The following is a 27,490-nucleotide window of genomic DNA, read 5'->3' as shown; positions in this document are numbered from 1 at the left end:
GTTCACAGGTGTCCCTTGTCTTGTCGTTAGTCCTGTGTGTATTTAAGCCCTGTGTTTCAGTCTGTTCCTTGTCTGTCGTTAACTTTGTATGTGGGTTGTTCTGATCCTGAGTCCTGATTCCTGTTTCCAGAGTCTGTGTTTGGGAAGTTTAGAGTTTGTTGAAATAAAAGACTACTGCTGCATTTGGATCCTCCATTCTTCCCTGCTTCAACCTGCATTGTTACACCTGTTCACACAAAGGATGATAACTATAATGATTACAATAAATATTACATTTTAACAATCATTCTAATTCTATGACAATAGGGAAGTCCTGTTGGCTTATATGGTATAAACTGTCTGCTATTCTGCTATTCTTTTCATGCCCCGATTTTTACAAAGGCAGACAATTTATTTGTTCACTTTTCAAATTGCTTGAATTCATTTGTTGGTCAAGCGTGTACGCCACTGGTCCAGGATCATAAGCTTGAGTAAAGCAACCAGTGTTCAACAGCCAGTCGAGGCGCATGAGTTTCACCCTGGTCACTAGATTGTGTTATTGTTTCCAAATGCTTATAATGGACTCGTAATTTTTGGCCCACAGACAGTTTGGGTGGGACTCCTCAGCAACCCATCAAACTGGCTGGCAAAATTTGAAGCAGCTGTTTCATATCAATATGATGAAAAGGATTTAGGGAATTCCATGGTGGATTTGGGAGACAGCTCTCCTCAGCTAACAAACAAGCCGTTAAGGAGCTGATTCCCCTGTCCATTCACTGGGTTTGTTCCCCAGCGTAAACCAACGTGATCCAGCTTGATATCTCAAACTCCCCTATTTGAGCCGTGCCGTGGATCTGCTGAGTGTTTGAGGCTTATGTGCAGGTTATAGAAGAGGTCATTAGGAGACTGCTGATTGAAATATTTGAGTTGCTTGATACCCCATTTTTATAGTACAACTGCACTTTCTAGTTTTAACGTCACTTTAGAACTAGCAATGAAGGAATAGACTGCTAAAGTTAAGTTATTATAATGTATAGTATTACTAAGGCCCCGATCACACCTGACGCGTTTTTTGCAGTGAGAGGCGCCTGTTTTCAATTGGTTTCCTATGGCAGCGAGCGTTCTGCGCGCTGTTTATGCACCTGCTGCGCCTCGCGTTTTACCGCCTGCTGCGCCTCGGGTTTTTGAAGTTGAAAAAAAAGCAACTCCGAGCGGAAAAGGCGCCCGACGTCATCGCGTTTTTTTCCACTGTCCAATCGAGTGAATGGAGAGGCGGGCCTTCCGTTGTAGTGATGAACGCTACAGTTGCTTGAACGCCCGGAGAGTGCGATGATGGAGGATAAACTAGTGGTGCTCTCGCGGGTTACCAGGAGCTTAACGACTTCACGAACCGTAACTACCACAATGTTAACAGAAAGTAAATAAAGTTAATAAAAGGCTGATTTGACGTTTACTTGACTGACAGGACAGCTGTTTCAGTAGTTGCCTAGCAACATAAAAAACGCAGCGCACTGCTCGTTCTGTGTGATGGTAAAAACTGTGCACCTCGCGTTTTCGAACCTGAAAAACGCGTCAGGTGTGATCGGGGCCTAAGTAGAGTATTATAAGAGAGAAAGAGAGAAGAGAGTGTGTGTGATTACCTGTGTCTGGTATAGCTTTCATTCTCTAGGTCAAGCCATAAATTCGAAAAAAATAAAAAAATCAGTTTGCCATGTCCGTGTGCGCCGATATCTTTGTCGTAGCATCCCTTCAAGAGTTAAGGGGATTTCACATGACTGACATCAGCGCTGTTCAACGCATTGACCCTGTGACTGCGCGTTTGTCTGTTGAGGCTCGTAAGGTGGTGTGCAAAGTTAAAATAATCTCCTTGTTAAAAACCTTGTTTCATTCCTCAATGAATCTGTAGTAACTGAAGTGTCTACTAACACTCATAAAGACAGTTTCTCCTCCGCCATTGCCGTTCGCTGGGAGAAATGTTGCCTAGAACGTGCAAAGAAAAGCGGAGGGATACAAACGTTGACAAACTACCTTGTAACCAATCAGATCAACGTGTGATCGTCAACCAGTGGATCTCTGAGCTGAGTGAGTGAGTGGAGGCGGGGCTCATTTGCATATTCATAGAACCACGTATACTAAATGAGGCAAGGGTGTCGAGTTACATTCAAGATATTTTAAGACATGAAGAATTTTTTTTCAAGGAAAAAACATTGAAATATGTCATTTTGGTGATCAAAAATAAGTTTTAAGAGAAAAAATATTTAACTTCAGGGGGACTTTAAATACTTTAAATACTCGTAGCCGTGCGATATGGCTCTATATAATGATTACCTACAGCTTGTTCACACTGTGCTGATATAGATCCATGTTGTATGGCTACAAGTGTGATGCTGCTCTACTAGGAGCTTTCAGCACAGCTCTCACCGATGGTCAAAAGTGATGAGAATAGACACATTTATGTACAGTAGGTGTTTGGCAGTTACTTCAATATGTGATAAAACAGCCATAACACCAAATCCATTAAAACTGAGGCAATTTTATCTTTATAATGAAGTGTTTAATTTTAAGAGCTACATATTTCCAGTGAATTCAAACCATGCACACATTAAGCACACGATACAGAAATGAGCTTTAGAGAGTTTATGAGGTGTGTTGTTGATCATGGTGCAGGACTGGTTATGTGTGCAAGTTTAATAATTACATCTCTTTTAAACAGCATGTGAACGCAGTGTGTATGCGATGTCACAAAGCAACTACTACAGTGGATTTAACAGTTCCTACTATATAACAGAGCGGCGGCTCTATAGGCAATACGGCATTTCTGTTCAGGGATTGACAAATCACCAACTCTAAATATAGAGCCGTAGGACTTTTTTGCTCACCAGCCGCTATCGCTAGTGGTTTTCCAAAGTTACTGGCCACAATTTTGACATCGATACCATAGGGAAAAACTGCCATATAGATATTTTGGTGACACTTTACAATAAGTTTTCATTAACTACATTAGTTAACATGAGCTAATAATGAACTGCACTTCTACACCATTTATTAATCTTAGTTAATGTTAATTTCAACATTTACTAATACATTATTTAAATCAAAGGTTGTATTTGTTAACGTTAGTTAATGTACTGTGAACTAACATGAACAAATAATGAACAGCTGGATTTTTATTAGCTAACATTAGCAAAGATTAATAAATACTGTAACAGATGTATTGCTCATGGTTAGTTCAAGTTAGTTATACATTAACTAGTGTTAACAAATTAACCTTATTGTAAAGTGTTACCGATATTTTTAATATTATCTCATAATTTGGCAGCCGGTATATTAGGCTGCTGTCACTTTAAGACCTGATGCACAGAGGGACCCATTATAGCCAATATACTTGGCACTTTGGGTGTGAGCACAAAATCTGCGGGAATGAGTAAAATTATGCTGAATATTAATATGCCAAAATTCCCCTGTAACACCAACAATATTCATCCGGAGCAAATGAAACGAGTGAGTAAAGGGATGCGTGCTTGTTTGTGTGTAACCCGCTGTCAGAGAGATGAGAGATTGTGTTTCAGATATTTCAGAAACAATATGTGTCGAAAAATCTATATTTTTGACAACACTAGATTGCACTTAGTTTATTATTTCAGATGCCTTTTTAAAAGACTTCAATTGAAAAATGTATATTATAAAATTCAACCAGCCAAAGTGGCTAGTAGTGACTGCGTTACACACCACCTCTGATACCCACCCGCATTTGGCGGGTAGTAGCAGTAATACGGATGATGCGTTAGATGTGTAATATTTTTTGTAATAATTCCCTCTGATCCTCAGCGTCAGAGACCTCCATCCTCCAACGGTGGCGACCCAGAAGCTCAGAGAGAGAAACCCAGCACGAAGCAGGCGGAGAGCACTCTGGGCCTGACAGCAGAAGAGGTCAGCATCAAACCCTCACAGCCCACGGTGTTTCCATGACTTTAGCCAAGTGATGCCGCTGTTAGGAATGTGCAGATAGCAGGCTGATGCATGCGCTTTCTTCTTGGCTGCTCCTCACATATTTGATATTGAACAGCATGTTCTGATGTCTCTCCTGGACAGATGAAAGTTCTGCGGAGGGTACAGGAGGAATATGACAGGAGAGGCGGATTTGTTCGGATTTTTCCCACTCCGGACACCTGGGAACTTTACAGGTTAGAGAATGACAGGACAGAAAGAGAGATGGTTTGCATATCAGAAACTGTTGAGATGATTTAACTGAAGCCCAGAAATGGGCTCATCCAAAGCGACTCACAGAAGAGGAACAAAAGCAATTTGTTAAAGAGCAACTTTACAATTAGTTTACATTTGTAAACATCAGTTCTATAGGGTTAGGGTTTGGGTTAGGGATAGTTGCATGTAATTATGCAACATTTACTTTGGTAAATGACTTTAGTAAGTGCGTGTAACGTGGACACTGTAAAATAAAGTGTTTCCACGTTTATTAATCAACAGTTAGTCAACTTTTACAAACACATTATTAAAACCAGTATTTGTTAGTATTATTTAACAATGAACAGTTGTGTTTGTATTAACTAATGTTCACAAAGATGAATAAATACTGCAACAAATGTAATGCGCATTGTTTAGCTAATGCTAACTAATGTAAACTTATTGTAAAGTGTTACTGCAATTACATGGTAAAAGCACACTGTTACATCATTATTCATTTACAGCCATAACATGGTTGTTGTGGTTCAACAGAATGCAAAGACCAATTTTTAACACTTTGCAAGAAAAAGTCATGATTAATGACTTTTTAGTCATGATTAATTAAAAAATCCATCACAACACACCAAGCCGACGTCAAAACACTAGCGGCGACGGAATCTGACCAAAAAGCTTGACTTAAACACACTAAAAGGACTAAGGGTCGATATCAGCAGGGATCCGAAACTAGGACTGCAGATATACAAACCGCAAACAAAGCAGCGCTTGCTTACCATTTTGAATATTAATCACGCTGATCACTTTCTTCATTCCAGTCGGCTCATGTTATTATGAAAATATTTGTGCTTTCGAAAGCTCAGGTAAGATGATGTCAAATCTTGACTTCTTTGCGAAGCTGAATAACCAATCAGAGTTCTCTCTCCCATCGACGGCCCGACGCCGATTCAACATGCTGATTGGAAAACATTTGTGAATGATAAAGTCTCTGATTGGTCACATGACTTTTGTATACACATTGAGTTGTATTTTAGCACATGCATTTCTGCATTAAATTGAGGTCGTCATTCACAAAACAGAGTGAGCTTGAGATTGAACTCTTTTGTTTTTTCTAAAACAGCAGATTTTAACCAAATAAACCAGTTGTCATCACCTGAGATTATGGCTACGTCTACATTAGTCTCAGCCTCAGACGTCACGCCCACGGAACGTTGGCTAAACGTCTGATGCATATGGTACACTTAACTGGAAACACTTCAGGAATGTCGAAGTCGTCATCTGATTGGTTGAATTTTATCGGATTTCCGGGGGGCGCGAGTGTCGCGTTTATTTTCGGTCCGCCTGGAAACAAAGCGCAGACGTGTAATTGCGTTTCCTACTGATTTACTCGGTGTTTTGATCAGATGTGGTAATGCAGACGCAATTGTTGTTATACGTGCACAAACAGATCAATGACTTACTGCTTGTTTTCTTCTCCTTCTTTGATTTTCTATGCTGACTGACTTGTTGCAGTCTATGGTTGCACGCCGATCTGTTGTTGTGGGGACATTTCCACGCAACGAAACGTGACACTGAACGAAACGAACTGTAATTGGTTGTTTGACATGTCGGTCAAACGGCCTTATGGGCGGGCCTTGGCCAAAGAAAGCTGCTATGAATTCCAGACCTTCAGCCGTCAGTCTGAAGGTCTGGCTACGCGAGACTACGTCTACATTAATCCGGATACATTTGAAAACGGCGTTTTCGTTTATAAACGCTCTCCGTCCACACTGGCGTTTTCAAGCGTTTTCGGACGTTTCAGTGCGGATGAGAAACTTTTGAAAAACGCCTGAAAACGCTAAATTCACCTTTACTGCGCATGTGTAAAACCCCACAAAAGCTCACTGATATGATTCAGATGGAAAAATAAATAATGAAGTTATCGCGCAATTCTTCTGACAGGATAATTTTATTTAGTAAAATATCTCCGCATTCACTGATGCGTCCAGGTCGAACGCAGACACCATATGTTTGGTCTAAAACGCGACTGTTCTCATGTATTACCGCAGGACAGCAAATGTGAGTAAATGTGAGTCATCTTTGCAGGACTGTGATATGAAGAGTGTGCAATGTAGAATATTTTTAGCAACAGTGTGAAAGTGAATAGCACATAACAGGCACAATACTGGTATAAACATGAATATCTATTGGTACAATATGCGTCACGACTAAATTTACGTCATCGTTTTTAAATCCCTCCGGTTTCACAGTCCACACTACAACGCGAAAACGGCGTTTTCAAATGTATACGCTTTGGAGTGCGTTTTCAAAAAGCTTTCTCAGTGTGGACGGAAGGCCAAAACGGAGAGAAAAAGATGCGTTTTCAAACGAAAACGTATTAGTGTGGACATGGCCTAAAACAACTTTGCCAAACCACCTGTATGAGCCTGAGCATGAGCTGCAAAAGTGTGGCCAAGCTTGAGCTGGCTGACCCTAAATCAGAGGCTGCAATCGTGTCTAACTAGTGAAAGCACACAGCGGTGTGTGAGATGAGCAGTGCTGTCTGTACAGATCCTCAGCTCATTAAACGAGAAGGCGTTTCTTTGCTCGTGCGATCTATGATAAACCATCACACTCAGGGTTATTATAGTTCACTAAAACACCATTAACAAAGTTTTGTTACTTGAAATATAATTTCTCATTTTCCTTAAGTTTAACTTGATGCAATAAAATAACAAAAATTGAAATAAAAATTAATAAAAACTAAATTTAATAAAAATATGGATAAAAGCTATAATAGTATCTCAATGATACTAAAATAAGACTGATCACACCTTACTAGTTCAGCAAAGCAAATAATGGGCCGCTGGCCTCATCTGAAGTGTTTTGTGTTGTCCGTGTAACGGCATGACCTCTGTGACACTGCCTTACAGGAAGACACACTCAATGCTCACGTTTAGTGGAGAAACACCCAGTGGTTGATCTGAGGTAACAGACTCGAGTTTGGTGTTTCAGTGCCAACATCGTTCACTCAATTCTTTTGAGAAAAAAAACTGAAGAAATAGACTTTAATGAGTTGTGAATAAAGATTATTGGAGTACGTTTTACTTGAAAATACTATTCCAGTCTTTCTTTGTAATTATTTGTGACATTTACTCAATTTGTGAGTAAAAATGGTTTCAAAGTAAATACTACTCCAGTTGTTTTTTCAGTGTTGAAAGGATGTTAGCATAAATGCCATTGAACACTAGAATGAAATGATATATAGGTGCACTATTACACCACTTACTTGTGATAGGAAACATCTGCGAGCAGATTAGGGGTTTACCTTATGTTAGATCAATCCAGATGTGCTTATACCAGGCCAATCAGTGCCAGCGTTAGTCTTTCTTCTCTGAGCTGGGAGGTTATGCATGAATATGTTAGATAGGCAAAGAAAATGAGATTTCAGCCATGCCAAGTCATGCGTATATCAGTCCCATCACTCATGCATGTGTTCTGCACTCCTGATTGGATCTGCCTGTCTAGTTCAATCATGAAATGAGCTGGACTATTACTGGTGCTTTTAAGAAGTTACAGGAAATAATTGTATTTTAGTCATTTTTGAAGCATTTCTCCACTAATTAGTGTAATAAATAATTCAAAAAAGCATGACTACAATTCAGAATAACAATTAAGATGTGAACACTCACAAATATTGAGTATTTTTACTATTTTACTATCATACAACTGAAGTAAGTTAATCAAAAGTGTTGTTGCAAATGGAAGCAAACATGAACGCAGAGATTACAAGAGCAGGTTTCTTTTGTGTTGTAAACCAGCTTTCTGAAAGATTTCTTTCCATCATCTTGGACGTCCTGATTCATCATTGACCCCAAGATGATGATGCTAAATCTCTACGCATGAACACTTCTTTCTCATTGCCTAAAGACGCTTTGAACCGGCGCTCGTGAACCATAACGGGATAGTGTTGAAACGGCGTGACTGAAAGACACATTTATCTCTTGAATAAACATTTACTTCACCCGAAATATATTGTTAAGTGACATAGGAAAATAGCTAAGGCTTTTTAAATGCTTGTTTGAGCTAGGTCTGGAAAAATGTTGTAGTCATTTAATGTTCAGCACCTCATAATTTTGTAATTCACACCATTAGCCAGTTAGTGATGAAGCAACTAATTCTGGCTGCGTGAAGGCAAAGCATAGTATTGTTCCTAAAGCATGACCGATGCGCTCTTGTGGAGAGCCAGTTGGCCAAACAGTGGAGCGAACACCATAAAGCATCTGACCAATCATTACGTGTGTCAGGTCATAAACATCCAGAGCTAACAGACTCATTTCTGTTTTTACACAATTGAAAAGTGCAAGAAACATCTTGTTTGCATAAGACTGAACGTCAGGACTGATTGTTTACCGCAGAATCGGTCAGGACTTGTGTAATTAGTTTCTTTCTCTCTCTCTCTGTATCTCTCTTTCAGTGTTTATCTGGAATACAAGACATCTATGAACGCCATGTTGGCTAATAAACTTTTCCATGGAAGGTAAGCCTTTCTGCCGTGGTTGGAAAGATCATCATCTATTTAAGGAATTTTCAGCCTGAGGTTTTTTTTGTTGATATTTAATGCGAGTATGTCATACAAAGGCTTATATGCCCTGATAAAATGTCTATATTTCTTAGAGGAGCCCTTAAATAAGACTCCACTATGAACAATCCCTTACAGAATCTAAACTTTTTGCTCATTTTCTGTGCACTGTAAAAAAAAAATGTTTTTCGAACTTTTATAGGAGATAATACTCTTTTAGTCTTTCTACTTCAACATTGACTAGCAATTTCTGAGTAAAAATGGTTTCAAAGTAAATCCTAGCACTTTTTTCCAGTGTATGGAGAGATATGGTATGTATTTCTGTAGAAAGCTTTTGAGTTTGATAAAATCAGCAGCTGTAATGTACCATCTTGCCCTCTTGACTGCATATATCTACATTATGGAACATTTAAATGGTCTGAGAGAAAAAAAAAGTTTGAGAGAAAAAGTGATCACACTGATAGCAAAAAATAATAATATTTGAGACTAAAAAAAGTTTTGAGAGAAAGTATTTTCTCATAGAACATAAACAAATATAAATTTGACATTTTTTTAAATTATTTCTGAGAAAAAAAATCTCTCAAAATACTTTGAAAAAACTCTCAAATATATATTTTTTGCTATCAGTGTGAAAACATTTTCTCAAAAAAAAAAAAAAGTGTTTCTCTCAAAACGCTTTTCTTTGCTCTCAATGCAATTTTTTGCTCTCGTGTCAGGATTCTGCTTTCACTGTGAAAATTGTGTCATGGGCGGGGCCACGTTCCTATTGGCCAGTCGGGTGAGCATCGTCTTGTCTTGGGAGTCAAACCAGAGAATGTCTAATAGGAAGAGAACTGGCACTCTCTGGTTACTTCCGGTTTCTGGACTGGCTGCAGTAACACGTCTCTGTCCATGCGGGGGCGCTCGCAGGCGAGTGCAGAATGAATGGAGGTCTATAAAAAATATGGACGTAGTGTCCGTGACGTCACCCGTAGGTTTCTGAAGAGCATTTTTGAAGCCTAAAGTAGGCGGAGCCGGCCGTCGCCATCTTGGCCTTGCGTCACTCCCGGATAACAGAAAATGGGCAAAGAGGCGGGGCGTGACGGGCTTTGGTGGAGCTGAGGAACCTGGCCATAGATATGAGCCTGGCTATCTGAAATCACTAGCTCGAGCCTCGACGTGATCGAGTTAGCTGATTATGTAAAGCCAATTAAAAGTTCCTATTTTTGCCCTTCGAAATATTATAATAGTTAAAAGACATGGCTACAAGTGAGACTGTATTGTGATTCTGTACTATTCTGCTAGTTGAAAATGTATTATGCACTAATATTACTTCGAGAGTGTGTGTGTGACAGTGATTTATGTGCATACATGTCAGTCACTCTTTCTTATGGTCCGTCAGCGCGGCATCGCTCAAGTTCGTAGAGAGCTTATTCAGTCCATTTTAAATTCTGATTTTGGCCACCTCTCAAATGGGTTAAACCATAGATATATTGCCTTTGAAGTGCAAGTAAATGCGCTAGAAAATCCGCGCTCATTCATGTGCATTTATAGCATGGACGGAGAAAGCGCCGACGCCTGCAGGATTTCATCTGACGGCATAAACATATTATAATCCTGTTCCGTGAGAGCAGAACGAACAAGCCTTTATTGACGTTTTTAAATTTGAAAACTCCAAAAAGCAACGAAATTGTCAGACATCCATTAGTGCCTGTTCACAGAGGAAAACAACTGAAATACAGCTCTGGTTGTTCTCTCGAACGATACTCGACGACAGCGATGGAATCCAAAGCCGTGGGCGAAGTAATGGGTGTATTAAATTGTATGAAATAATCCCGAAAAAAAAAGCACAAACACTGCAGAGAAGGCAAGTTCAGCAGCAACATTTACTGAGTTGAAGTGACGGCTAGTAACAGCAGACAAACGGCTAGCATTGACATCAGCGACAACCCACCTGTCACTCAAGTGGCCACACCCTTAAATTTAAATATTAATCAACTAAACGGATGAGTTATAAAAAAATGCACCCCCCTCACAGTTGTTATGAAGGGCAAAATTAGCTGTATAGACCAAAGCCACATAGAGATCCAGGCTGTAAACATGTTTTTTTCTGCTGTAAAGTTGGTAATTTTAACATGGGGGAGATACAGATTTGACTCACTTCTGCAGCCAGTCCAAGTGGCCAGTCAATGAATTGCAGTTTAACTCACTTCCGTGTTGGTTTCAAGAGAGAGACGGGGAGGTTGCCGCTTGTGCGTAACTGATCCACGGCTGTACCACAAAAACATACTCACTATTTGTATTTCAAATCCAGAAGTTATCAGCAACTTTTATTTTAAAAAAAGTTTTGCAAGCATTGCAATTCTCTTTGTACACATACTCTTTAATAGACGTTTAAACACAACTTAAACAACGCATTATTCAGTGCTACTTCTATAGATTTATATAGGATATTAAGTTGCTCAAGCAAGTGGTAAAATATTTAACCATGTGGCCTACTTATATTAAAATCGCAAACATTTTAAATTAAAACTTAAAATTGACAAAAACAGCCGACTCTCGTGCCTTTTCTTTTGCATTTAAATTTTAATACAATAAATCTTGCATGTCACAAAGAACTTGTTTTTCCACCTCCACGAATGAGACGAGTGCTGTTCATTATGTCGCCTTGTTGAGGTAAATTGTAGTTTTCCTTGCTTTACCCTGGTCTTAAAGTAAAAAGATGACTGTGAAAAATAGTAGTATTAAATTAAATACATTTATGGTGAGATTACTACATTTTATTTCATTAAATGCATTTATGGTGAGATTATTATATTTTCAGCTCAATCTGTGTTCATTTTGACCACGAAACATGCGCTATCTCTTTAATTCAGCGTTTGCAGCACAGCAGGAATAGACTCGGTGCGGAAACGATCTCTGCACTTATACGCACCGCTCCTGGAACGGATAAACGGACCGCATCTATTGGTACAATATGCGTCACATGACTAAATTTACGTCATCGTTTTTAAATACCACCGCGGTTTCACAGTCCACACTATAACGTGAAAACGGCCTTTTCAAATGCATCCACTTTGGAGTGCGTTTTCAAAAAAGCTTTGTTTTCATTAATAAAAATGCCGTCTCAGTGTGGACGGAAGGCCAGAATGTAGAGAAAAATATACGTTTTCAAACGAAAACGTATTAGTGTGGACATGGCCTTAGTTGAGCACGGACACTCCAATGTTTGGGTAAGATGATGACACACAGCTCGATGGGTGGCTGGCTGAGCAAGTTCAGCATCACTGAAGATTAAACATTAAAAAATAGCACTCATATTCATGAATGAATGTGTATTATATTATTAGCTTGCTAATCGTTAGTAAAGCTAATCGCTAATTAGCCATCATGCTAGGTAAACTTGCAAACTCACCTGGTTTATACTATTTTTAAATCAAATGCCAAATGAATGTTTTGATTTAGATAGTTTCACTGTAAGTGAAGTTTTCACTAGTTTCGTAGTTCACTGACAACCGGGGCAATTTCCCTTCATTATCACGGACGTATCGCCTGCGATAATTAATGTGATATTGCTCAGCTTGTCAGTGAACTACGGCACTGTGTTGTAAATGCCGCTCCATCTGAAAGCAGGTGATGGCGATTTACTACTAATCAAGGAACCGGCTTTACTGACAAGATGCACATAACAATGTCATCCGATATATCGCCCAGCCCTAATTCATCATATACAACCTAGATGGTAAAAAATATTTAGAATAAGCCCTGTGTAGCTGAGTTTGCAAGCTACACATGCAGTGTAGCTAAACGTGTAGTGCAACAACCATACAAAGACTATTTTAAACAAAACTAGGTGGGACACTTTCAAGCGGTATAGTTGTACAGGAGGTTGTATATGATGAACAAGCAGTTACTCTTCAGGTGCTTTGAGGCTAGCAAGTGCAAAGGCAGAAACTAGCTCACTACTCACTAAATAAGTAGTGAAACTATCTAAATCAAAACATTCATTTGGCATTTGATTTAAAAATAGTATAAACCAGGTGAGTTTGCAAGTTTACCTAGCATGATGGCTAATTAGCGATTAGCTTTTCTAGCGATTAGCAAGCTAATGATATAATACACATTCATTCATGAATATGAGTGCTATTTTTTAATGTTTAATCTTCAGTGATGCTGAACTTGCTCAGCCAGCTACCCATCGAGCTGTGTGTGTCATCATCTTACCCAAACATTGGAGTGTCCGTGCTCAACTCAGAGGCGGCATCTATGCCGGTGAACCGAACAATGGTGTAATGATTCAGTTCGACTCCCAAGACAAGACGATGCTCACCCGACTGGCCAATAGGAACGTGACACAGTTTTCACAGCAAAAGCAAAATCCTGACACGAGAGCAAGAAATTGCATCGAGAGCAAAGAAAAGCGTTTTGAGAGAAACCCTTTTTTTTTTAGAGAAAATGTTTTCACACTGATAGCAAAAATATATATATTTGAGAGTTTTTTCAAAGTATTTTGAGAGAAATTTTTTTTCTCAGAAATAATTTTAAAAATGTCAAATTTATATTTGTTTATGTTCTATGAGAAAATACTTTCAAAACTTTTTTTAGTCCCAAATATTATTATTTTTTGCTATTGGTATGAAAACTTTTTCTCTCAAACTTTTTTTTTTCTCTCAGATCATTTATTTTCTCGCATGTAATAAAGACACAATTCTAGCTCCATATACATTTAGCAGTGCTTTTCTTAAGTACTTTAAACTCTGTTCATCTGCTGGAATAGTTGTCTTGTAGGTAAATTAATTAAATTAAAAAGAAAAATGATAATCATTCAAATATCAGACATTTCAGAAGAGTATCTATGCAGACTCTATGTAAGCACATGGCTGTCTCACACTGCAATGAAATTAAAACCATTATTTAAAATACATTTATTTATTAATTCAATGAAAAAGAGACAATGACATCTATGAACGCCATTTATTGGCTAATAAACTTTTCCATGGAAGGTAAGCCTTTCTGCCATGGTTGGAAAGATCATCATCTATTTAAGGAAATTTCATCCTGATGTTTTTTTTGTTGATATTTAATGCGAGTATGTCATACAAAGGCTTATATGCCCTGATAAAATGTCTATATTTCTTAGAGGAGCCCTTAAATAAGACTCCACTATGGCCATATTTATGTGTGCTTTTCTCTAGAATTTTTCAGAACATTAGTCTCTTTAACCCTCTGGTGCTGTTCAGTCTTGTTTGACCAAAACATTTTATGTTTACGTTTTTTTTAATAGAAATTTTACTTCATTGGAATGGTACGTAACTTAGTAAAGGTTTTGGCACTTGCAAAAATATTCAAAAAGGTTAAATAGTCCTGAAAAAACTCACACTTGTATTGTTATCGGACACAAATTTGCATTTCATCTAGTGGAAGCGTTTGGTACTGCGACCAAGCAACATCTCACTGAAAGCTCATTTTTTGAGATATCAACCTCAAATTAGGAACAAAACTTGTTTAGATTTATGGCTTTGATTTTCTTTCAGTTTTAGAGTAAAATGCGTTTTGGAAAATATATATTTCATATGAAAAAAAGTCTGCGCTCCAAAGACAGACTTTTATTAAGCTCCAAGCTCAAGCTCCATTAAAAGATTGATGACCGTTTAAGTTGGAAATTTTATTTTAAGGCTGAAAAAGTGAATAAATAGATTATAACTACTGCATAAACATAATTTAGTAACATAAAATCCTCTAAAAATATTAAATAAAGAATATAATCAAACTAAAATATAATCATTTGATTGACCAACAGCACACAGTACCAGAGGGTTTAAAATGATTTGTTTCTGTTGCTCTTTGTTTCTCAGATCTGTGACCTCCCGCTCAAGGTTAGTATCTGCAGTTTCAACCTCTGAATGCAAACACACACACACACACACACACACACACAAACTACAGGAAAAACCAGGTTTGCCGTGTTTCATTGCACAGGAACAGGGCGAATGATAATGTCCATCTGGTGGTGGGGGCCTTTTACACACTTCATGTAGTTCAATACGAAAGGAAGCTTCTGACTCTGGAGGCGCGGAAGCGGAGGCGACGAGGAAGAAGACGAGCAGGTGCGTGTGCATGATAAAAGCATTCGATGGGATTCGTTCTCTGAATGGCGTTTGAGTCGCAGGACTGTTCATGTACTGATTGAGATCTCCCACCTGAGCTGGTTATGAGCATTAACAAAAGACCATGTGCATGCAATGCTCACACTTTATATTAGGTGTCCTTAACTACTAGAATAATAAAAAAAATTGTACAATGTACTTAATGTGTTGATGTTGTATTGCGAAACACTTGTGCTTCTACTGATGTGGATACAGGTCAGATTTGGACAGGTTTAATGGCATGAGTAGGTCAACAGTGTAATTATAGATGTAATTACAGAAATTAGTTACAGCTGTGATTACATGCAGGCATTTTTTAAATATAAGTACAGTTTAAAAACATTTACACAAAATGATTAAATTAAATGTTAGTACATACAGTAGTACTGTAGTTAAAGACACTTAAGATAAAGTGGGACTGACACGTTTTACTATGTCCAGTTTGAGAAGCTGAGATCCAGACTCAACATTTTGTTTAATTTGTTTACTAAAAATGTCCAGCATTTGATATACATAGATCACACCAGAATTCATTCATTTTTGTTTTGTTTTGTTTTCTCTGACTTATCTCACATCTCAAATCACCATTCATTTTATAGTGGAAATTACAATTTTTAAAATATTTTTTTACAATTATATAGCTAGCATTTTCTAAATAAATACAATTAAATTATATTTTCTCACTTTTTGCAAGTACAGCTAGATAAAAAAAAAAAATATAAAAAAAAAAAAAAATCAAATCAACTGTTCACATAGGTGATATTTAACTTTATTTAACTTTATTTTCTTCACGTCTCATATTTCATCCCAAACTCTGACACTAATGTCTGCTTGGTATGTACATTACCTTTTGATAACAATTTTAATTATAATAATGAAACATTTAGTTTAAATAGTTAAAATGTTGATTTTTTGGGGTGGATAGTTAAAATTTTGTAATCTAATACTTTGTTTAAATTGTAAAATCTACATTAAGACATTTAAAAACCAGTAAATGAAAGTGATGAAAGCATGATAAAAAAAAAAAAAATTATAGTGACCTTGAAAAAATAAGATCTTTTAGTTTAAGTTAACCGCAACAAGCATATCAAGCAAGTCTGTCTGTCTGTGATCTGACTGATCAAAGTTTGGTCGAGATACAGCCTCTGGACCAATTTGGGGTTGACATTATTAAGTTTGTGACATCATAACTTTTGAACAAAGATGAATATAATAATTTGCTTCAGTCATTTCTGTACGGCTCGGTCCAAAGATCATCTGAGACGATTTTCCTAAGAATTGGACAAAATTTCTCCAGGAGGAGTAGTGAAAACTGAATATTGTTCTTTTCAAAATGACAACTATTGTAATGGGCGAAGTCTTAATGTAAGATATTGAATGTGATCAACATGAAGAGAGTAATCTGCTGAACTAAATCTAGAACTGAGGGTTCAAAAGTTACACCCATTTGAAATTTTGATTTGGCGCTATAGATTTGGTCGTAGAGACCCCAAAATTGGTCAGATTGCTATTCATTACCTTCACTACAAGTGTGCCAAATTTCATCATTTTCCGAATGTACTGTTGCCATTGATTCCCATTAAGGAGGAATAATCGTGTCCTTAACGTGACCAGGCCTTAAATCTTAAAATCCATAATGAAAGTGCACCAGACACCATAACAGGATAAGCTTTAGTCAACCTTTAACATTAATACTACTAAAACATTAGAATAAACTATAAATAAATTAATGCACATTCCAAAACCAATCAGATTGTTGAAAATTTGCATGCATGTTCATCACTCTAAATGAGAAAAAGTCAATATTAAGGAAAACATCAAAGGTTAACCAGCATTTCTTTAAGCTTTAAGCTTCTGAGCAAATGTTAGCTCACCACCTCAGTGAAAACTAGTCCTGATACTGATGATAGCTCATTTTAAATATCTGATGTGTGTTTTCAGGCCTCAAACCCTCTCAATCCCCTCACATCAGTGAGGATGAGGACGGGCTGGAGGAAGAGACCGAGCTGAAATCATCTCACACACAGTCAAACCCTGCGCTGGAACAACGCTCACAACCCAGAGTCAATCTGCTCCACATTCTCCAGCAGGGATGGGACCTCAGGTCAGTGTGGACACACAGAATTATGGGTAATCAGTCGGCCCCTTACAGAATCTAAACTTTTTGCTAATTTTCTGTGCACTGTAAAAAAACAAAAAAAACAAAACAAAATTGAAGTTGTAAAAAGCAAAGACTATAGGAGATAATACTCTTTTAGTCTTTCTACTTCAAAATGTTCCAACAGAAAAATGGTTTCAAAGTAAATCCTAGCACTTTTTTCCAGTGTACGGAGAGATATGGTATGTATTTCTGTAGAAAGCTTTTGAGTTTGATAAAATCAGCAGCTGTAATGTACCATCTTGCCCTCTTGACTGCATATATCTACATTTAGCAGTGCTTTTCTTAAGTACTTTAAACTCTGTTCATCTGCTGGAATAGTTGTCTTGTAGGTAACCATATTTGTGTAAAAAAGTAAATAGAAAAATGACAATCATTCAAATATCAGACATTTCAGAAGAGTATCTGTGCAGACTCTATGTAAGCACATGGCTGTCTCACACTGCAATGAAATTAATACAATTGAAACCATTATTTAAAATACATTTATTTATTAATTAAATGAAAAAGAGACAATGTACATCAATAAACATCTAAATAAATCTAAATGTACCCAAGTTTGCCAAAAGGTTAATTTTGTCTAAACATATACAATTTTTTTAAAGCAAGATACATTTATTTAAGAACCAAAGTGACAAGAAATGACTAGAAATGAAGTTTTCTAAGTTTTTGCTTAAAGGGATACTTCACCCAAAAATGAGCCCATGATTTACTCATCCTCAAGTCATCCTAGATGTATATGACATTCTTCCTTCAGACGAATACAATCAGAGTTACATTAAAACATGTCCTGGCTCTTCCAAGCTTTATAATAGCTGTGAATGGAGGGTGAGATTTTGAACCCCATAAAAGTGCATCTATCCGTGATAAAAGTGCATCTATCCATCATAAAAGTGCATTTATCCATGATAAAAGTGCATTTATCCATGATAAAAGTGCATCTATCCATGATAAAAGTGCATCTACCCATCATAAAAGTGCATCTATCCATCATAAAAGTGCATCTATCCATCATAAAAGTGCATCTATCCATGATAAAAGTGCATCTACCCATCATAAAAGTGCATCTATCCATCATAAAAGTGCATCTATCCATCATAAAAGTGCATCTATCTAGTGTTGTCACGGTACCAAAATTTCAGTATTCGGTACCGATACCAGTGAAAATCCACGGTTCTCGGTACCAATTTCGGTACCATAGTGCTAGAAATCGATAAATTCTTTGCTGATACTTCCTCGTCATCATGGAGAGCGCAGTTCGCACCGTTTCAAAAATAGTCGATCTCCGAATGCGAACGAACTTACTCTGAATTTTAGTAGGCCTATTGTTTTTATATGAGGATCCTTTTTCAAATACAAGGTCAATATTGATTTTCACTAACGACAAAACAACAAATTATCCGTGAATTTATATGGAACTAATCTTTACAAGCTTTCCATCTTACTCTCCTCATGTACAGTAACGTAACGTTGCATTCGGAGATCGACAAGTTTCTCCTTTCCACAAGCGCTTTCTCTCCCGTGGCGTCTGTCGTTGCTATGCAAACATGAACATAGGCGCTCCTGGAAAAACCATAGACAGTATATAAACGGGAAAAACGAGCGCGCCGCGTCGCTCCTAATATGAGAGATTTGGAATAACGAATCTGCAAAAACCGCGCTATGTGAACGGCCACTTATGGCAGCGTGACATTAGCCTAATCCAAAATATTTCCATAAGTGTCTCTTTCCTCCTTTCTTATCAACAAGTGGATTTACAGCCACCACATCAGCAGCACCGCCGGTCGCCATGTCTCAGCGCTTTAATAAAGAGGACCCGCAACTGCACGCGCTCAGTGCATGCATGCGCATCAAGGAACCGGGTTTGAACGGGTCCTCGGTACCACCGGTACTTAAGAAAACTTGGTACCGTGACGTTTACATTTTTTTAGTACCGACTTGGTACCGAAGTACCGGGTCTTTTGACAACACTACATCTATCCATGATAAAAGTGCATCTATGTGCATCTATCCATGATAAATTGCATCTATCCATGATAAAAGTGCATCTATCCATGATAAAAGTGCATCTATCCATCATAAAAGTGCATCTGTCCATCATAAAAGTGCATCTGTCCATCATAAAAGTGCATCTGTCCATCATAAAAGTACATCTATCCATCATAAAAGTGCATCTGTCCATCATAAAAGTGCATCTGTCCATCATAAAAGTGCATCTATCCATCATAAAAGTGCATCTGTCCATCATAAAAGTGCATCTATCCATCATAAAAGTGCATCTATCCATCATAAAAGTGCATCTATCCATCATAAAAGTGCATCTATCCATCATAAAAGTGCATCTATCCATCATAAAAGTGCATCTGTCCATCATAAAAGTGCATCTATCCATCATAAAAGTGCATCTATCCATCATAAAAGTGCATCTGTCCATCATAAAAGTGCATCTATCCATCATAAAAGTGCATCTATCCATCATAAAAGTGCATCTGTCCATCATAAAAGTGCATCTGTCCATCATAAAAGTGCATCTGTCCATCATAAAAGTGCATCTATCCATCATAAAAGTGCATCTGTCCATGCGTCATTTCTCTGTAAAAATTCTGGTTTTAGACGTCTAATTCATGACTGGTGTTTTGCTCTATCCTCTGTGCTTCTGCGTTCATCATTACATCATGCATTGGGTCAGAGGTCACTCTTCTACCGTAAATCGATGCGTATGGCCGTCTGTCGGAAGCTAGTTATTTTAGTCGATAAAGTTTAATACAAAACACAATCAGTACCTGAGCTGTCAGCTGTGACGTAGAAACCCGTCCAAAAACACAAGCACTTGTTTCTCATCATGTAAAACTCTGATTAAAGGGACAGTTGACTCAGAAATTATCATTCTGTCATCATTTTCTCTCCCTCATGTCATTCCAAACCTGACTTTCTTTCTTCTGTGGAACATAATAAGATATTTTGAAGAATGTTTTCAAATGTGTTTGGTTTCCACTGCATGGAGAAAAACAAGACCAAATATTCTCAAAATATCTTTTATTTTCCAGAGAAGAAAAACATGAAGGTGACAAATTTTCATTTGTGGGTGAACTATTCCTTTAAAAAAAAACCTTTCCTTTTATTGCGTCTGGTTGGGATACGCTGTTATGGTCTCCGATTCATTTCAATTACACAATTCAGGAGTTAGTCATGTGTTTCGATCTCAATGAAGAGAACTGACTCTCGAGAGTCATTTTAAATCACACTCTGGTTTGCATCACACACACACACACACACTCATTTGCATCTGCTCGCCGTGGTGTCCTTTTCATCCAGCGCTACTTTCACTGACTCCTCACAGTGTAATTCACACAGGAACTGGATTCCTGCAACCCTGACCTCGCTCTTATTGGCCGCCTAATTGCTGGAGTCAGACTGTCTTTCCTTTGTTTAACATTTTGCAGGAGTCCTGGAAGCAGTTGAAACATATTCCCTCCCCCTTCACGTTATGCAATAGCCCTACAAAAATATTTAGACCTGCTCTTTTCATACGCTGACATTAATGAGTATTACATACTCCTGTCCAAAGTGCAATAAAGATTCCAGTTTCCTCTCGACTCGCAGTCCAAGAGCCTGAATTGTAATTTGAGCAAGGAATTATAATGACATGTCTGAGTTTGTAGAAATTCCTCTGCGCCTGCCAGGGCCGAGAAGGGACCGGGGCCGCTACAGTACAGTATATCATTGTTTACGTGCGACGGATTTTTCCGAAACATTTCTTTTCCCTTTCGTCGCACTTTCCTTTCTTATCTCCTCGTCACTCAGAGCATGTAAATAGTTCATGGTTGTTGGAGCAGCGTTTCTTGTTGTTGTGTGTGCAGGAACATGTACAGCACAGCCATCCGTTCGCCACAACTAAACTATTGCCTCAAATTATGGACTGAAAGTCGAAAATGTTGCTTTTAAATTAACCTAAATATTTTGGAGTACCCCAACTTACATACAATATACAAAATACAACTTACATACAATATTTTTCTTTTAAATTGTTGTTTAACCCTAAGTCTGACTGATAGTTTAGACTGTTTTATCAAGTAAAAGTCTTTCAGTATAATTGTACAAGCGTCCTCCTTCAGCTCGAGCTTCACGAGTCTTTCTGTGTCAAATCTGCCCTGATTTATCAAGGAAACGCAAGAATAACTTTGATATTGTTAGTAATATTTCAGCTGGACTGAAGCAGCTTCGCTTTACTTGATTATCATACATCATTTATTATCATAATCATGAGTATCAAATATGATCATCAGGCTTTTGAGGAAGGTTTATTTGTTCATCTCTCAATCATCATTATATTGCATTGCATTATATGATTTAAAACTACAGAGATTTGATCATAAACTAAGCATTTAAATATCAGCTTACTAAGACATTATTGGCAGAATTGATATTTATATGCATTTTCTGCAAGTATCTGCTATACTTTTATAAAGATCTCATTGATCACAAGCATTAGAATTTCTTACTTTTTACGCATATTAATATCAGCATCTTGCATATTTTTGTTCACTTTGGGCCTGTGAATAAAACTGAGATTTTTTTTCCTCCATATTCTCACTATATCCGATTATATGAGCCATAAAAGCCTGATGCTTTAAATATGATACTCAGCAAAAACACATAAACTTTTATGTATATGTCCTGCAGGCTTTACATGGTTAATTATATTGACCCCTGCATAGAAGATTCAGCATGTGATATTGTTGATCAGTGTAATATTTCAAACACACTGTCTCGAGTGGGTGCTGTAAATACAAAGAGAGGCTTTAAAAGAATTGTTCACCCAAAAATGAAAACTCTGTCATCATTTACTCACCCTCAGGTTGTTCCAAACCTCTTTGACCAAACCAAACTTCTGTTGAACATAAAAGAAGATATTTTAAAGAACGTTGGTAATCAATCAGTTGATTGTAGCCATTGATTGACTTCCATAGTATGAAAAAAAAATACTATGGAAGTCAATGGCTACCATCAAATTCTAAACATGAATGTTTTTTGCATCCTTCGTTTGTTCTGCTCTTTTACGCTGTGGTGTTCTGTGCAGTAAAGTGCAAGCCCGCATGGCGTTCTCCTCGTACCTGCAGCGTGTGCACCTGCGCTTGCTGTCCGAGAGCAGAGCCCACAGAAGCCCGGCCTGGACGCAGAAGGAGCACGATCAGATGGTACATTTACTCAAATATCTGTTTCACATACAGAAACTGACACATGTAAGTCTTGCACAATTATAGTATTAGCTCCCTCCCAAAATGAGCATTCTGTCATCATTTAATGTTGTGGGTCAATTTGACCCGCATGATTTTTGAGTTGTCAGAAATGCTGGTTAACCTATGATGTTTTCCTTAATATTTAGTGACTTTTCCTCATTTAGAGTGACGAACATGCATGCACATTTTCAACACTCTGATTGGTCTTGGAATGTGCATTCATTTATTTATAGTTTATTGTAATGTTTTAGTAGTATTAATGTTAAAGGTTGACAGCTTTTACCTCATGGAGTGATTTTTGGAGAATTGTATTGAATCCAATTAGGGTCAATTTGACCCACACCATAAAAATGACTTTATTCTGTGAAAAATGAAATAAGATTTAAGTTGCCCTTTTCCATACAGTTAAATTATACCATCAGTCCCCAAAAGATTGCAGAAAAAAATCACTACAAAAGATATATGAAAAGATCACTTATGATGATATTGTCAACACAAAATTATTCAAAATTATTGTTTTTAATGATTCTGAAATAAGTCTCTTTTGATCACTGCTTTTATTTCATCAAAATGCAGTAAAAACAGTAACATTTTGAAATATTAATTTATATTAACTGTTTGCTACTTTAATCTATTTAAAAATGTAATGTATTCCTGTGATTGAAGCTGATTTTTCAGCAGCCATTACTCCAGTCTTCAGTGTCACATGATCTTTTAGAGATTAAACATTAAACAATCCTAATTATCCCAAACATTTGATCTGTAATGTATACGAGTCATATTATAGTTTTGTGTTGGGGACACAAAATGTAAGCCGTTATTCCCTGATATTCTTCCCCTTCACTGCAGCTTCTAAGTTGATTATTGCCACACCTTAAAAAATGTGCATATATATATATATATATATATATATATATATATATATATATATATATATATATATATATATATATATATATACCCTGGTGTGCTAAAAAAGGTAAATATGGGAATATACTTCAGAGATATTTTATTAATAAAAAATTCTAGGGGTATGAATAATTGTGGCCAATGTGTTTTGGAGAAAATCATTTGTTTCATAATGTGAGTTTCCCCCACTTTCAATTCTTTTACTTTCAATTCTTTTACTCGGTTACATTTTTACCAATTTTTTGAATGAAAGATCAAAAGGATAAACGATGCAGATTTATTTTTTACAGCCATTTTTTATCATATTTACCAGGGGTATGATTAATTCTGAGCATGACTGTATATATTTTTATATATATATATATATATATATATATATATATATATATATATATTTATTTGCAATAATAGCAGTACAAAATTGTATATCAAAGCAATCTGACAAATACCTAAATTTTAACTTTTTCGTCTGCATAAAACATAATTAATTTGATATCAAAATGAGAGTAAGTGCGAGGTTCATCTCGAACAAAGAGGTCAGTGTCACCTCACACTTCATGAGATATCTGGTCCTGCTCACTGACATGTTTATCAGTATAATATACATATAATGAGTATAATATCATATGTTTATTAGTGTATTAGTTCATGTATTAATGTGAGAGCCTAAAGCGTTTGTGCTGTTGACTGTGTGCTTGTGCAGGAGCTGGTTGTTCGCTTCCTCCAGAGAGCCAGTAGTAATCTTCATCAGGACATGTGTGTGAACGTGCCGAGCCGTCAGCTCGACCTACAGGACCGTCAGCGCATCCTCTCACATCAGCTGGCCAACTTCATTCATCTCTATAATGAGGTGTGTGCATCAGCCGGCCCATTATACAGAGGAGAAATTAATAAAATAAAGTTAAACTTAAAAATTAGAAAACAGCAGTGTAGAATCACAAACTTTGAAAGATGAAAGTGCAGATAAATGGAGTTCTACGAGTTTCGTCAGTGACTGACAAAATGGGGGTTTCGCTAGAGAGCCCTATCACCTTTGAATTATTAGAAAACGAGCCAATAGTATGAAAATAGCATGGGTCTGCGGAATTTGCATCGCGAACTCCGCCCCACCGCGTGGGTATAAAAGCGACCAATCTGCCAATCTCGCATTATGTTTCTGCTTGGAGCCAAAGTGTTTATGTGCTTCTCTTCGCCTTCATCAAGAGAAACGAGCGTCTCTCTTCAGTCGATGTTGGTGTGACGGCGCGTTTCAGCGGGTTCACGGTCCTGCTGCTCGACTGTGCATTGACTTTGCACACTACTCGTGTTCTCCCCTGGGTGCTTCGCTGAGAGAGCTTTTCTTTTTCTAAAAGAGCTGCAAGAGCTGTCAATCTTCTTCAAGATGTCTCGCCCGTGTGTTTCTGGTTGTGGGCGCATGAGCCATCTGCCTGACGATCACGAGCGCTGCCTCGCGTGTTTGAGCTGTAATCATGCTCAGGCAGCGCTCATGGATGAGTCATGTTCTCACTGCGGATGTGGATGAGTCATGTTCTCAACTTTGGCTGGTTGCCAGGATCTGTGGGTTACGTTGTGGAACAACCCGACAAGTCTTCCTCGGGCCACGCCCCCCTCCACATCGTAAGCCGTTTCATTCGGGGCTCCGGCGGATGACGACATGTCGCTCACAGCATCACAAGGCGGGCTTGATTTCTCTGGAGATGAGGATTCTGCTGCGTTGCCTCCCTCGGGAGTGCCAACGTTGCCCGAGTCTGATCCAAAGCTGACGGCCAAGCTTGCCCGGGCAACTGAGAGCATCGGGCTTGAGTGGCGGCTGCCGCCCTCCCCTGAGCGCTCAAGGGTGGACGATTGGTTCCTTGGGGCGGCGCGTGCTGGCTGTTCCCGGAGGTGCATCAGGAAGTCACCAGGTCGTGGAAGTCCCTGTTGACTTCTCGCTGCCCGGCGGCTTCCTCCGGCTTCTCTGCCCTCAACGTCGCGGCGGCCAAAGGGTACACTGGGGTCCCCCTGGTGGAGTGCTCTGTTACGATGCAGCTTTGCCCGCAGAGCGCCTCCACCTGGCATGGCAACACGAAGCACCCCTCCAAGGCCTGTAGATTTTCCACCACCCTCGTGGCGAAAGCCTACAGAGCTGCGGGGAAGGCCGCCTCTGCCTTGCATGCCATGGCCATCCTTCAAGTCCATCAGGTGAAGGTGCTCAGGGACATGCACGAGGGCAGGGCTGACCCAGGGCTCATGCAAGAGCTGCGCACTGCAACCGACCTCGCCCCACGGGTGACGAAGGTCACTGCGCATTCTCTGTGTCAGGTGATGTCCACATGTGTGGTCCAGAAACGAGAGGCTGAGGGAACCCGTTTCCTCAACTCTCCCATATCCCAGGCTGGGCTCTTCGGCAGTGTGGTCGAGGACTTTGCCCAACAGTTCTCAGCCGCCCAGAGGCAGACTGAGGGGATTAAGCACATTCTGCCCCGACGGCCGGCTGCTGCCTCCACCCAGCCGTCGGTTCAGCCTCTTCAGTCTGCTTCCCGCCGAGGGTGACCTCCAAGAAGGAGGTCGCAGGAAGGAGGCACAACCCGGCTCGGAGTTAGGGCTCAGTTCTTCCCGGGAGATGGTGGCAGGACCACTCCTTCCCACGGTGGAGGGCCAGGGGAGAATCTTTTGTTCTTCCTTCCCCCGCCACTGGCCTCACGGTCGGCGGTACCCTAAAACTGTTAAAGAAAGAACTGACACCCCTTCCCCCGAGCCCCAAGAGGCCGCGGCTGCAACGCTGCAATGCAAAGTGTGCAACGCTATGCCTCGCCCCTCTCGTCCCCCTCTGTCGCCAGGCCCCTGTCAGAGCAGGCTGCCGTGGAACGCTCGTCCTTCCCTGGCCTCTTCTGTCAGGACGCGGAACTTGACCACGCCCCCACACCGGGACGCTATGCCTCCCATGTCTGGGCCGTTCGTTCCGTTTCGCTGCCCCATCGTGGGTACGCCTGTAGTTCAAATGACCCCGCTGGTTCAGTCCATGGGAGCCTGGCTAGAGCTTCCCAACCTGTCCCGCTGGCTCGGCTATGCGATTTAGTTCACACTGTCTACTCCCCGATTTCGGGGGTCCGCTTTACCATGGTGGGCGGCAATACCCCTGTCATGCATGCAGAGGTCGCGACCCTACTGGTGAAGGGTGCGATCGAGCCCTTCCCTCCAGCCGAGATGAAGTCCGACTTCTACAGCCCCTACTTCATTATACCCAAGAAAAGCGGTGGGTTACGACCAATCCTGGACCTGCACGCCTTGAACCGAACTCTTCACAGGCTTCCATTCAAGATGTTGACAGTCAAACGCATTTTCTAATGCGTTCGTCCGTCGGATTGGTTTGCAGCGATCGACCTGAAGGACGCGTACTTTCATGTCTCCATTCCTCCTCGACACAGACCGTTTCTACGGTTTGCTTTCGAGGGGCAGGCCTACCAGTACGCGGTTCTAACGCGGTTTAACCTTTAAAATAGCATTTTAAAAAAAGGTTTTATTTTCCCTTTCCAATTTGCTTTGGCATTTTGGAAGAGGTTTGAAGTTGTATATAAGCATTGAGCAGTTGTGCCTTGCTGTGTGTTTTGGGTGGTTGCTAGGGTGCTGCTAAATGGTTGCTACGGTGTTCTAAGTGGTGGGTATTGCTGAGTTCTTTATATATTATTGTTGGTGATTTTTAAGGCATTGCTAAGAGGTTTTTGCTAAGGTATTCTGAGTGGTTGCATGGCAGTTGCTAATGTGTTTATAAGTGTATTTTACTATAGGCAGCTGATTGACAGATAGATATATAGAAGGACTGTGCCAAGTTAATGGCTGGATGTTGATAGAAAAAAAATATATATATATGATTTTAAATATCATGCGTGAAATTGAATTACCTTCATAATGGTCCTAACTTTAGGAAAGAGTGGCTGACGATTATTATTATGTTTGTATTGTTTTACAATCAAGATAAAGTTCGACTTTCAAAGAGATTTTTATTCATTTAAATTTGTTTTCTTTTCATTTATTTCTTTTCATTTAAATAATGCAGTGCCAACTTCTGTATATTGGACCTAACAAAAAATGTTGCATCACACAGGCATGAGTTTCCATGTTAATTCTTCTTCTTCACCTATGACTGATTGATATGATGTACTGAATATTTCACCTTTCACCAAAATTATCCATTTTTTATATCAAATCGCTGTTATCCTACTGATTTCAGTTGAATATGTAGTGGCTTTAATGCAATGTTTTGTCACATCCAACATTCAGTAACAATCTCTTTTGTTTTAATAGAAACATGTCTCGTTGTAATTGTACACACATGTATCCT

At 38.9% G+C, this 27,490-nt stretch overlaps 1 protein-coding gene across 2 annotated transcripts in view; it reads left to right on the top strand.

Annotated features, from left to right (window-relative positions):
• Positions 1-27,490, top strand: part of ttll5 (tubulin tyrosine ligase-like family, member 5) — a 145,827-nt gene that overhangs the window by 47,394 nt on the left and 70,943 nt on the right. For both annotated transcript variants that reach the window (XM_084097321.1, XM_084097320.1), the window contains exons 16-23: positions 3,808-3,909; positions 4,072-4,163; positions 8,633-8,695; positions 14,572-14,592; positions 14,696-14,823; positions 16,804-16,966; positions 22,101-22,218; positions 23,873-24,019. In XM_084097321.1, coding sequence (XP_083953447.1) covers positions 3,808-3,909; positions 4,072-4,163; positions 8,633-8,695; positions 14,572-14,592; positions 14,696-14,823; positions 16,804-16,966; positions 22,101-22,218; positions 23,873-24,019 — 834 coding nt within the window. The remainder of the gene's footprint in view (positions 1-3,807; positions 3,910-4,071; positions 4,164-8,632; positions 8,696-14,571; positions 14,593-14,695; positions 14,824-16,803; positions 16,967-22,100; positions 22,219-23,872; positions 24,020-27,490) is intronic.

Source organism: Abramis brama (assembly GCF_963993115.1).
Source record: "Abramis brama genome assembly, chromosome: 21".
Lineage (NCBI taxonomy): Eukaryota > Metazoa > Chordata > Actinopteri > Cypriniformes > Leuciscidae > Abramis > Abramis brama.
The sequence above is the reverse complement of the archived record's forward strand: the minus strand, read 5'-3'. Positions and strand labels throughout refer to the sequence as shown.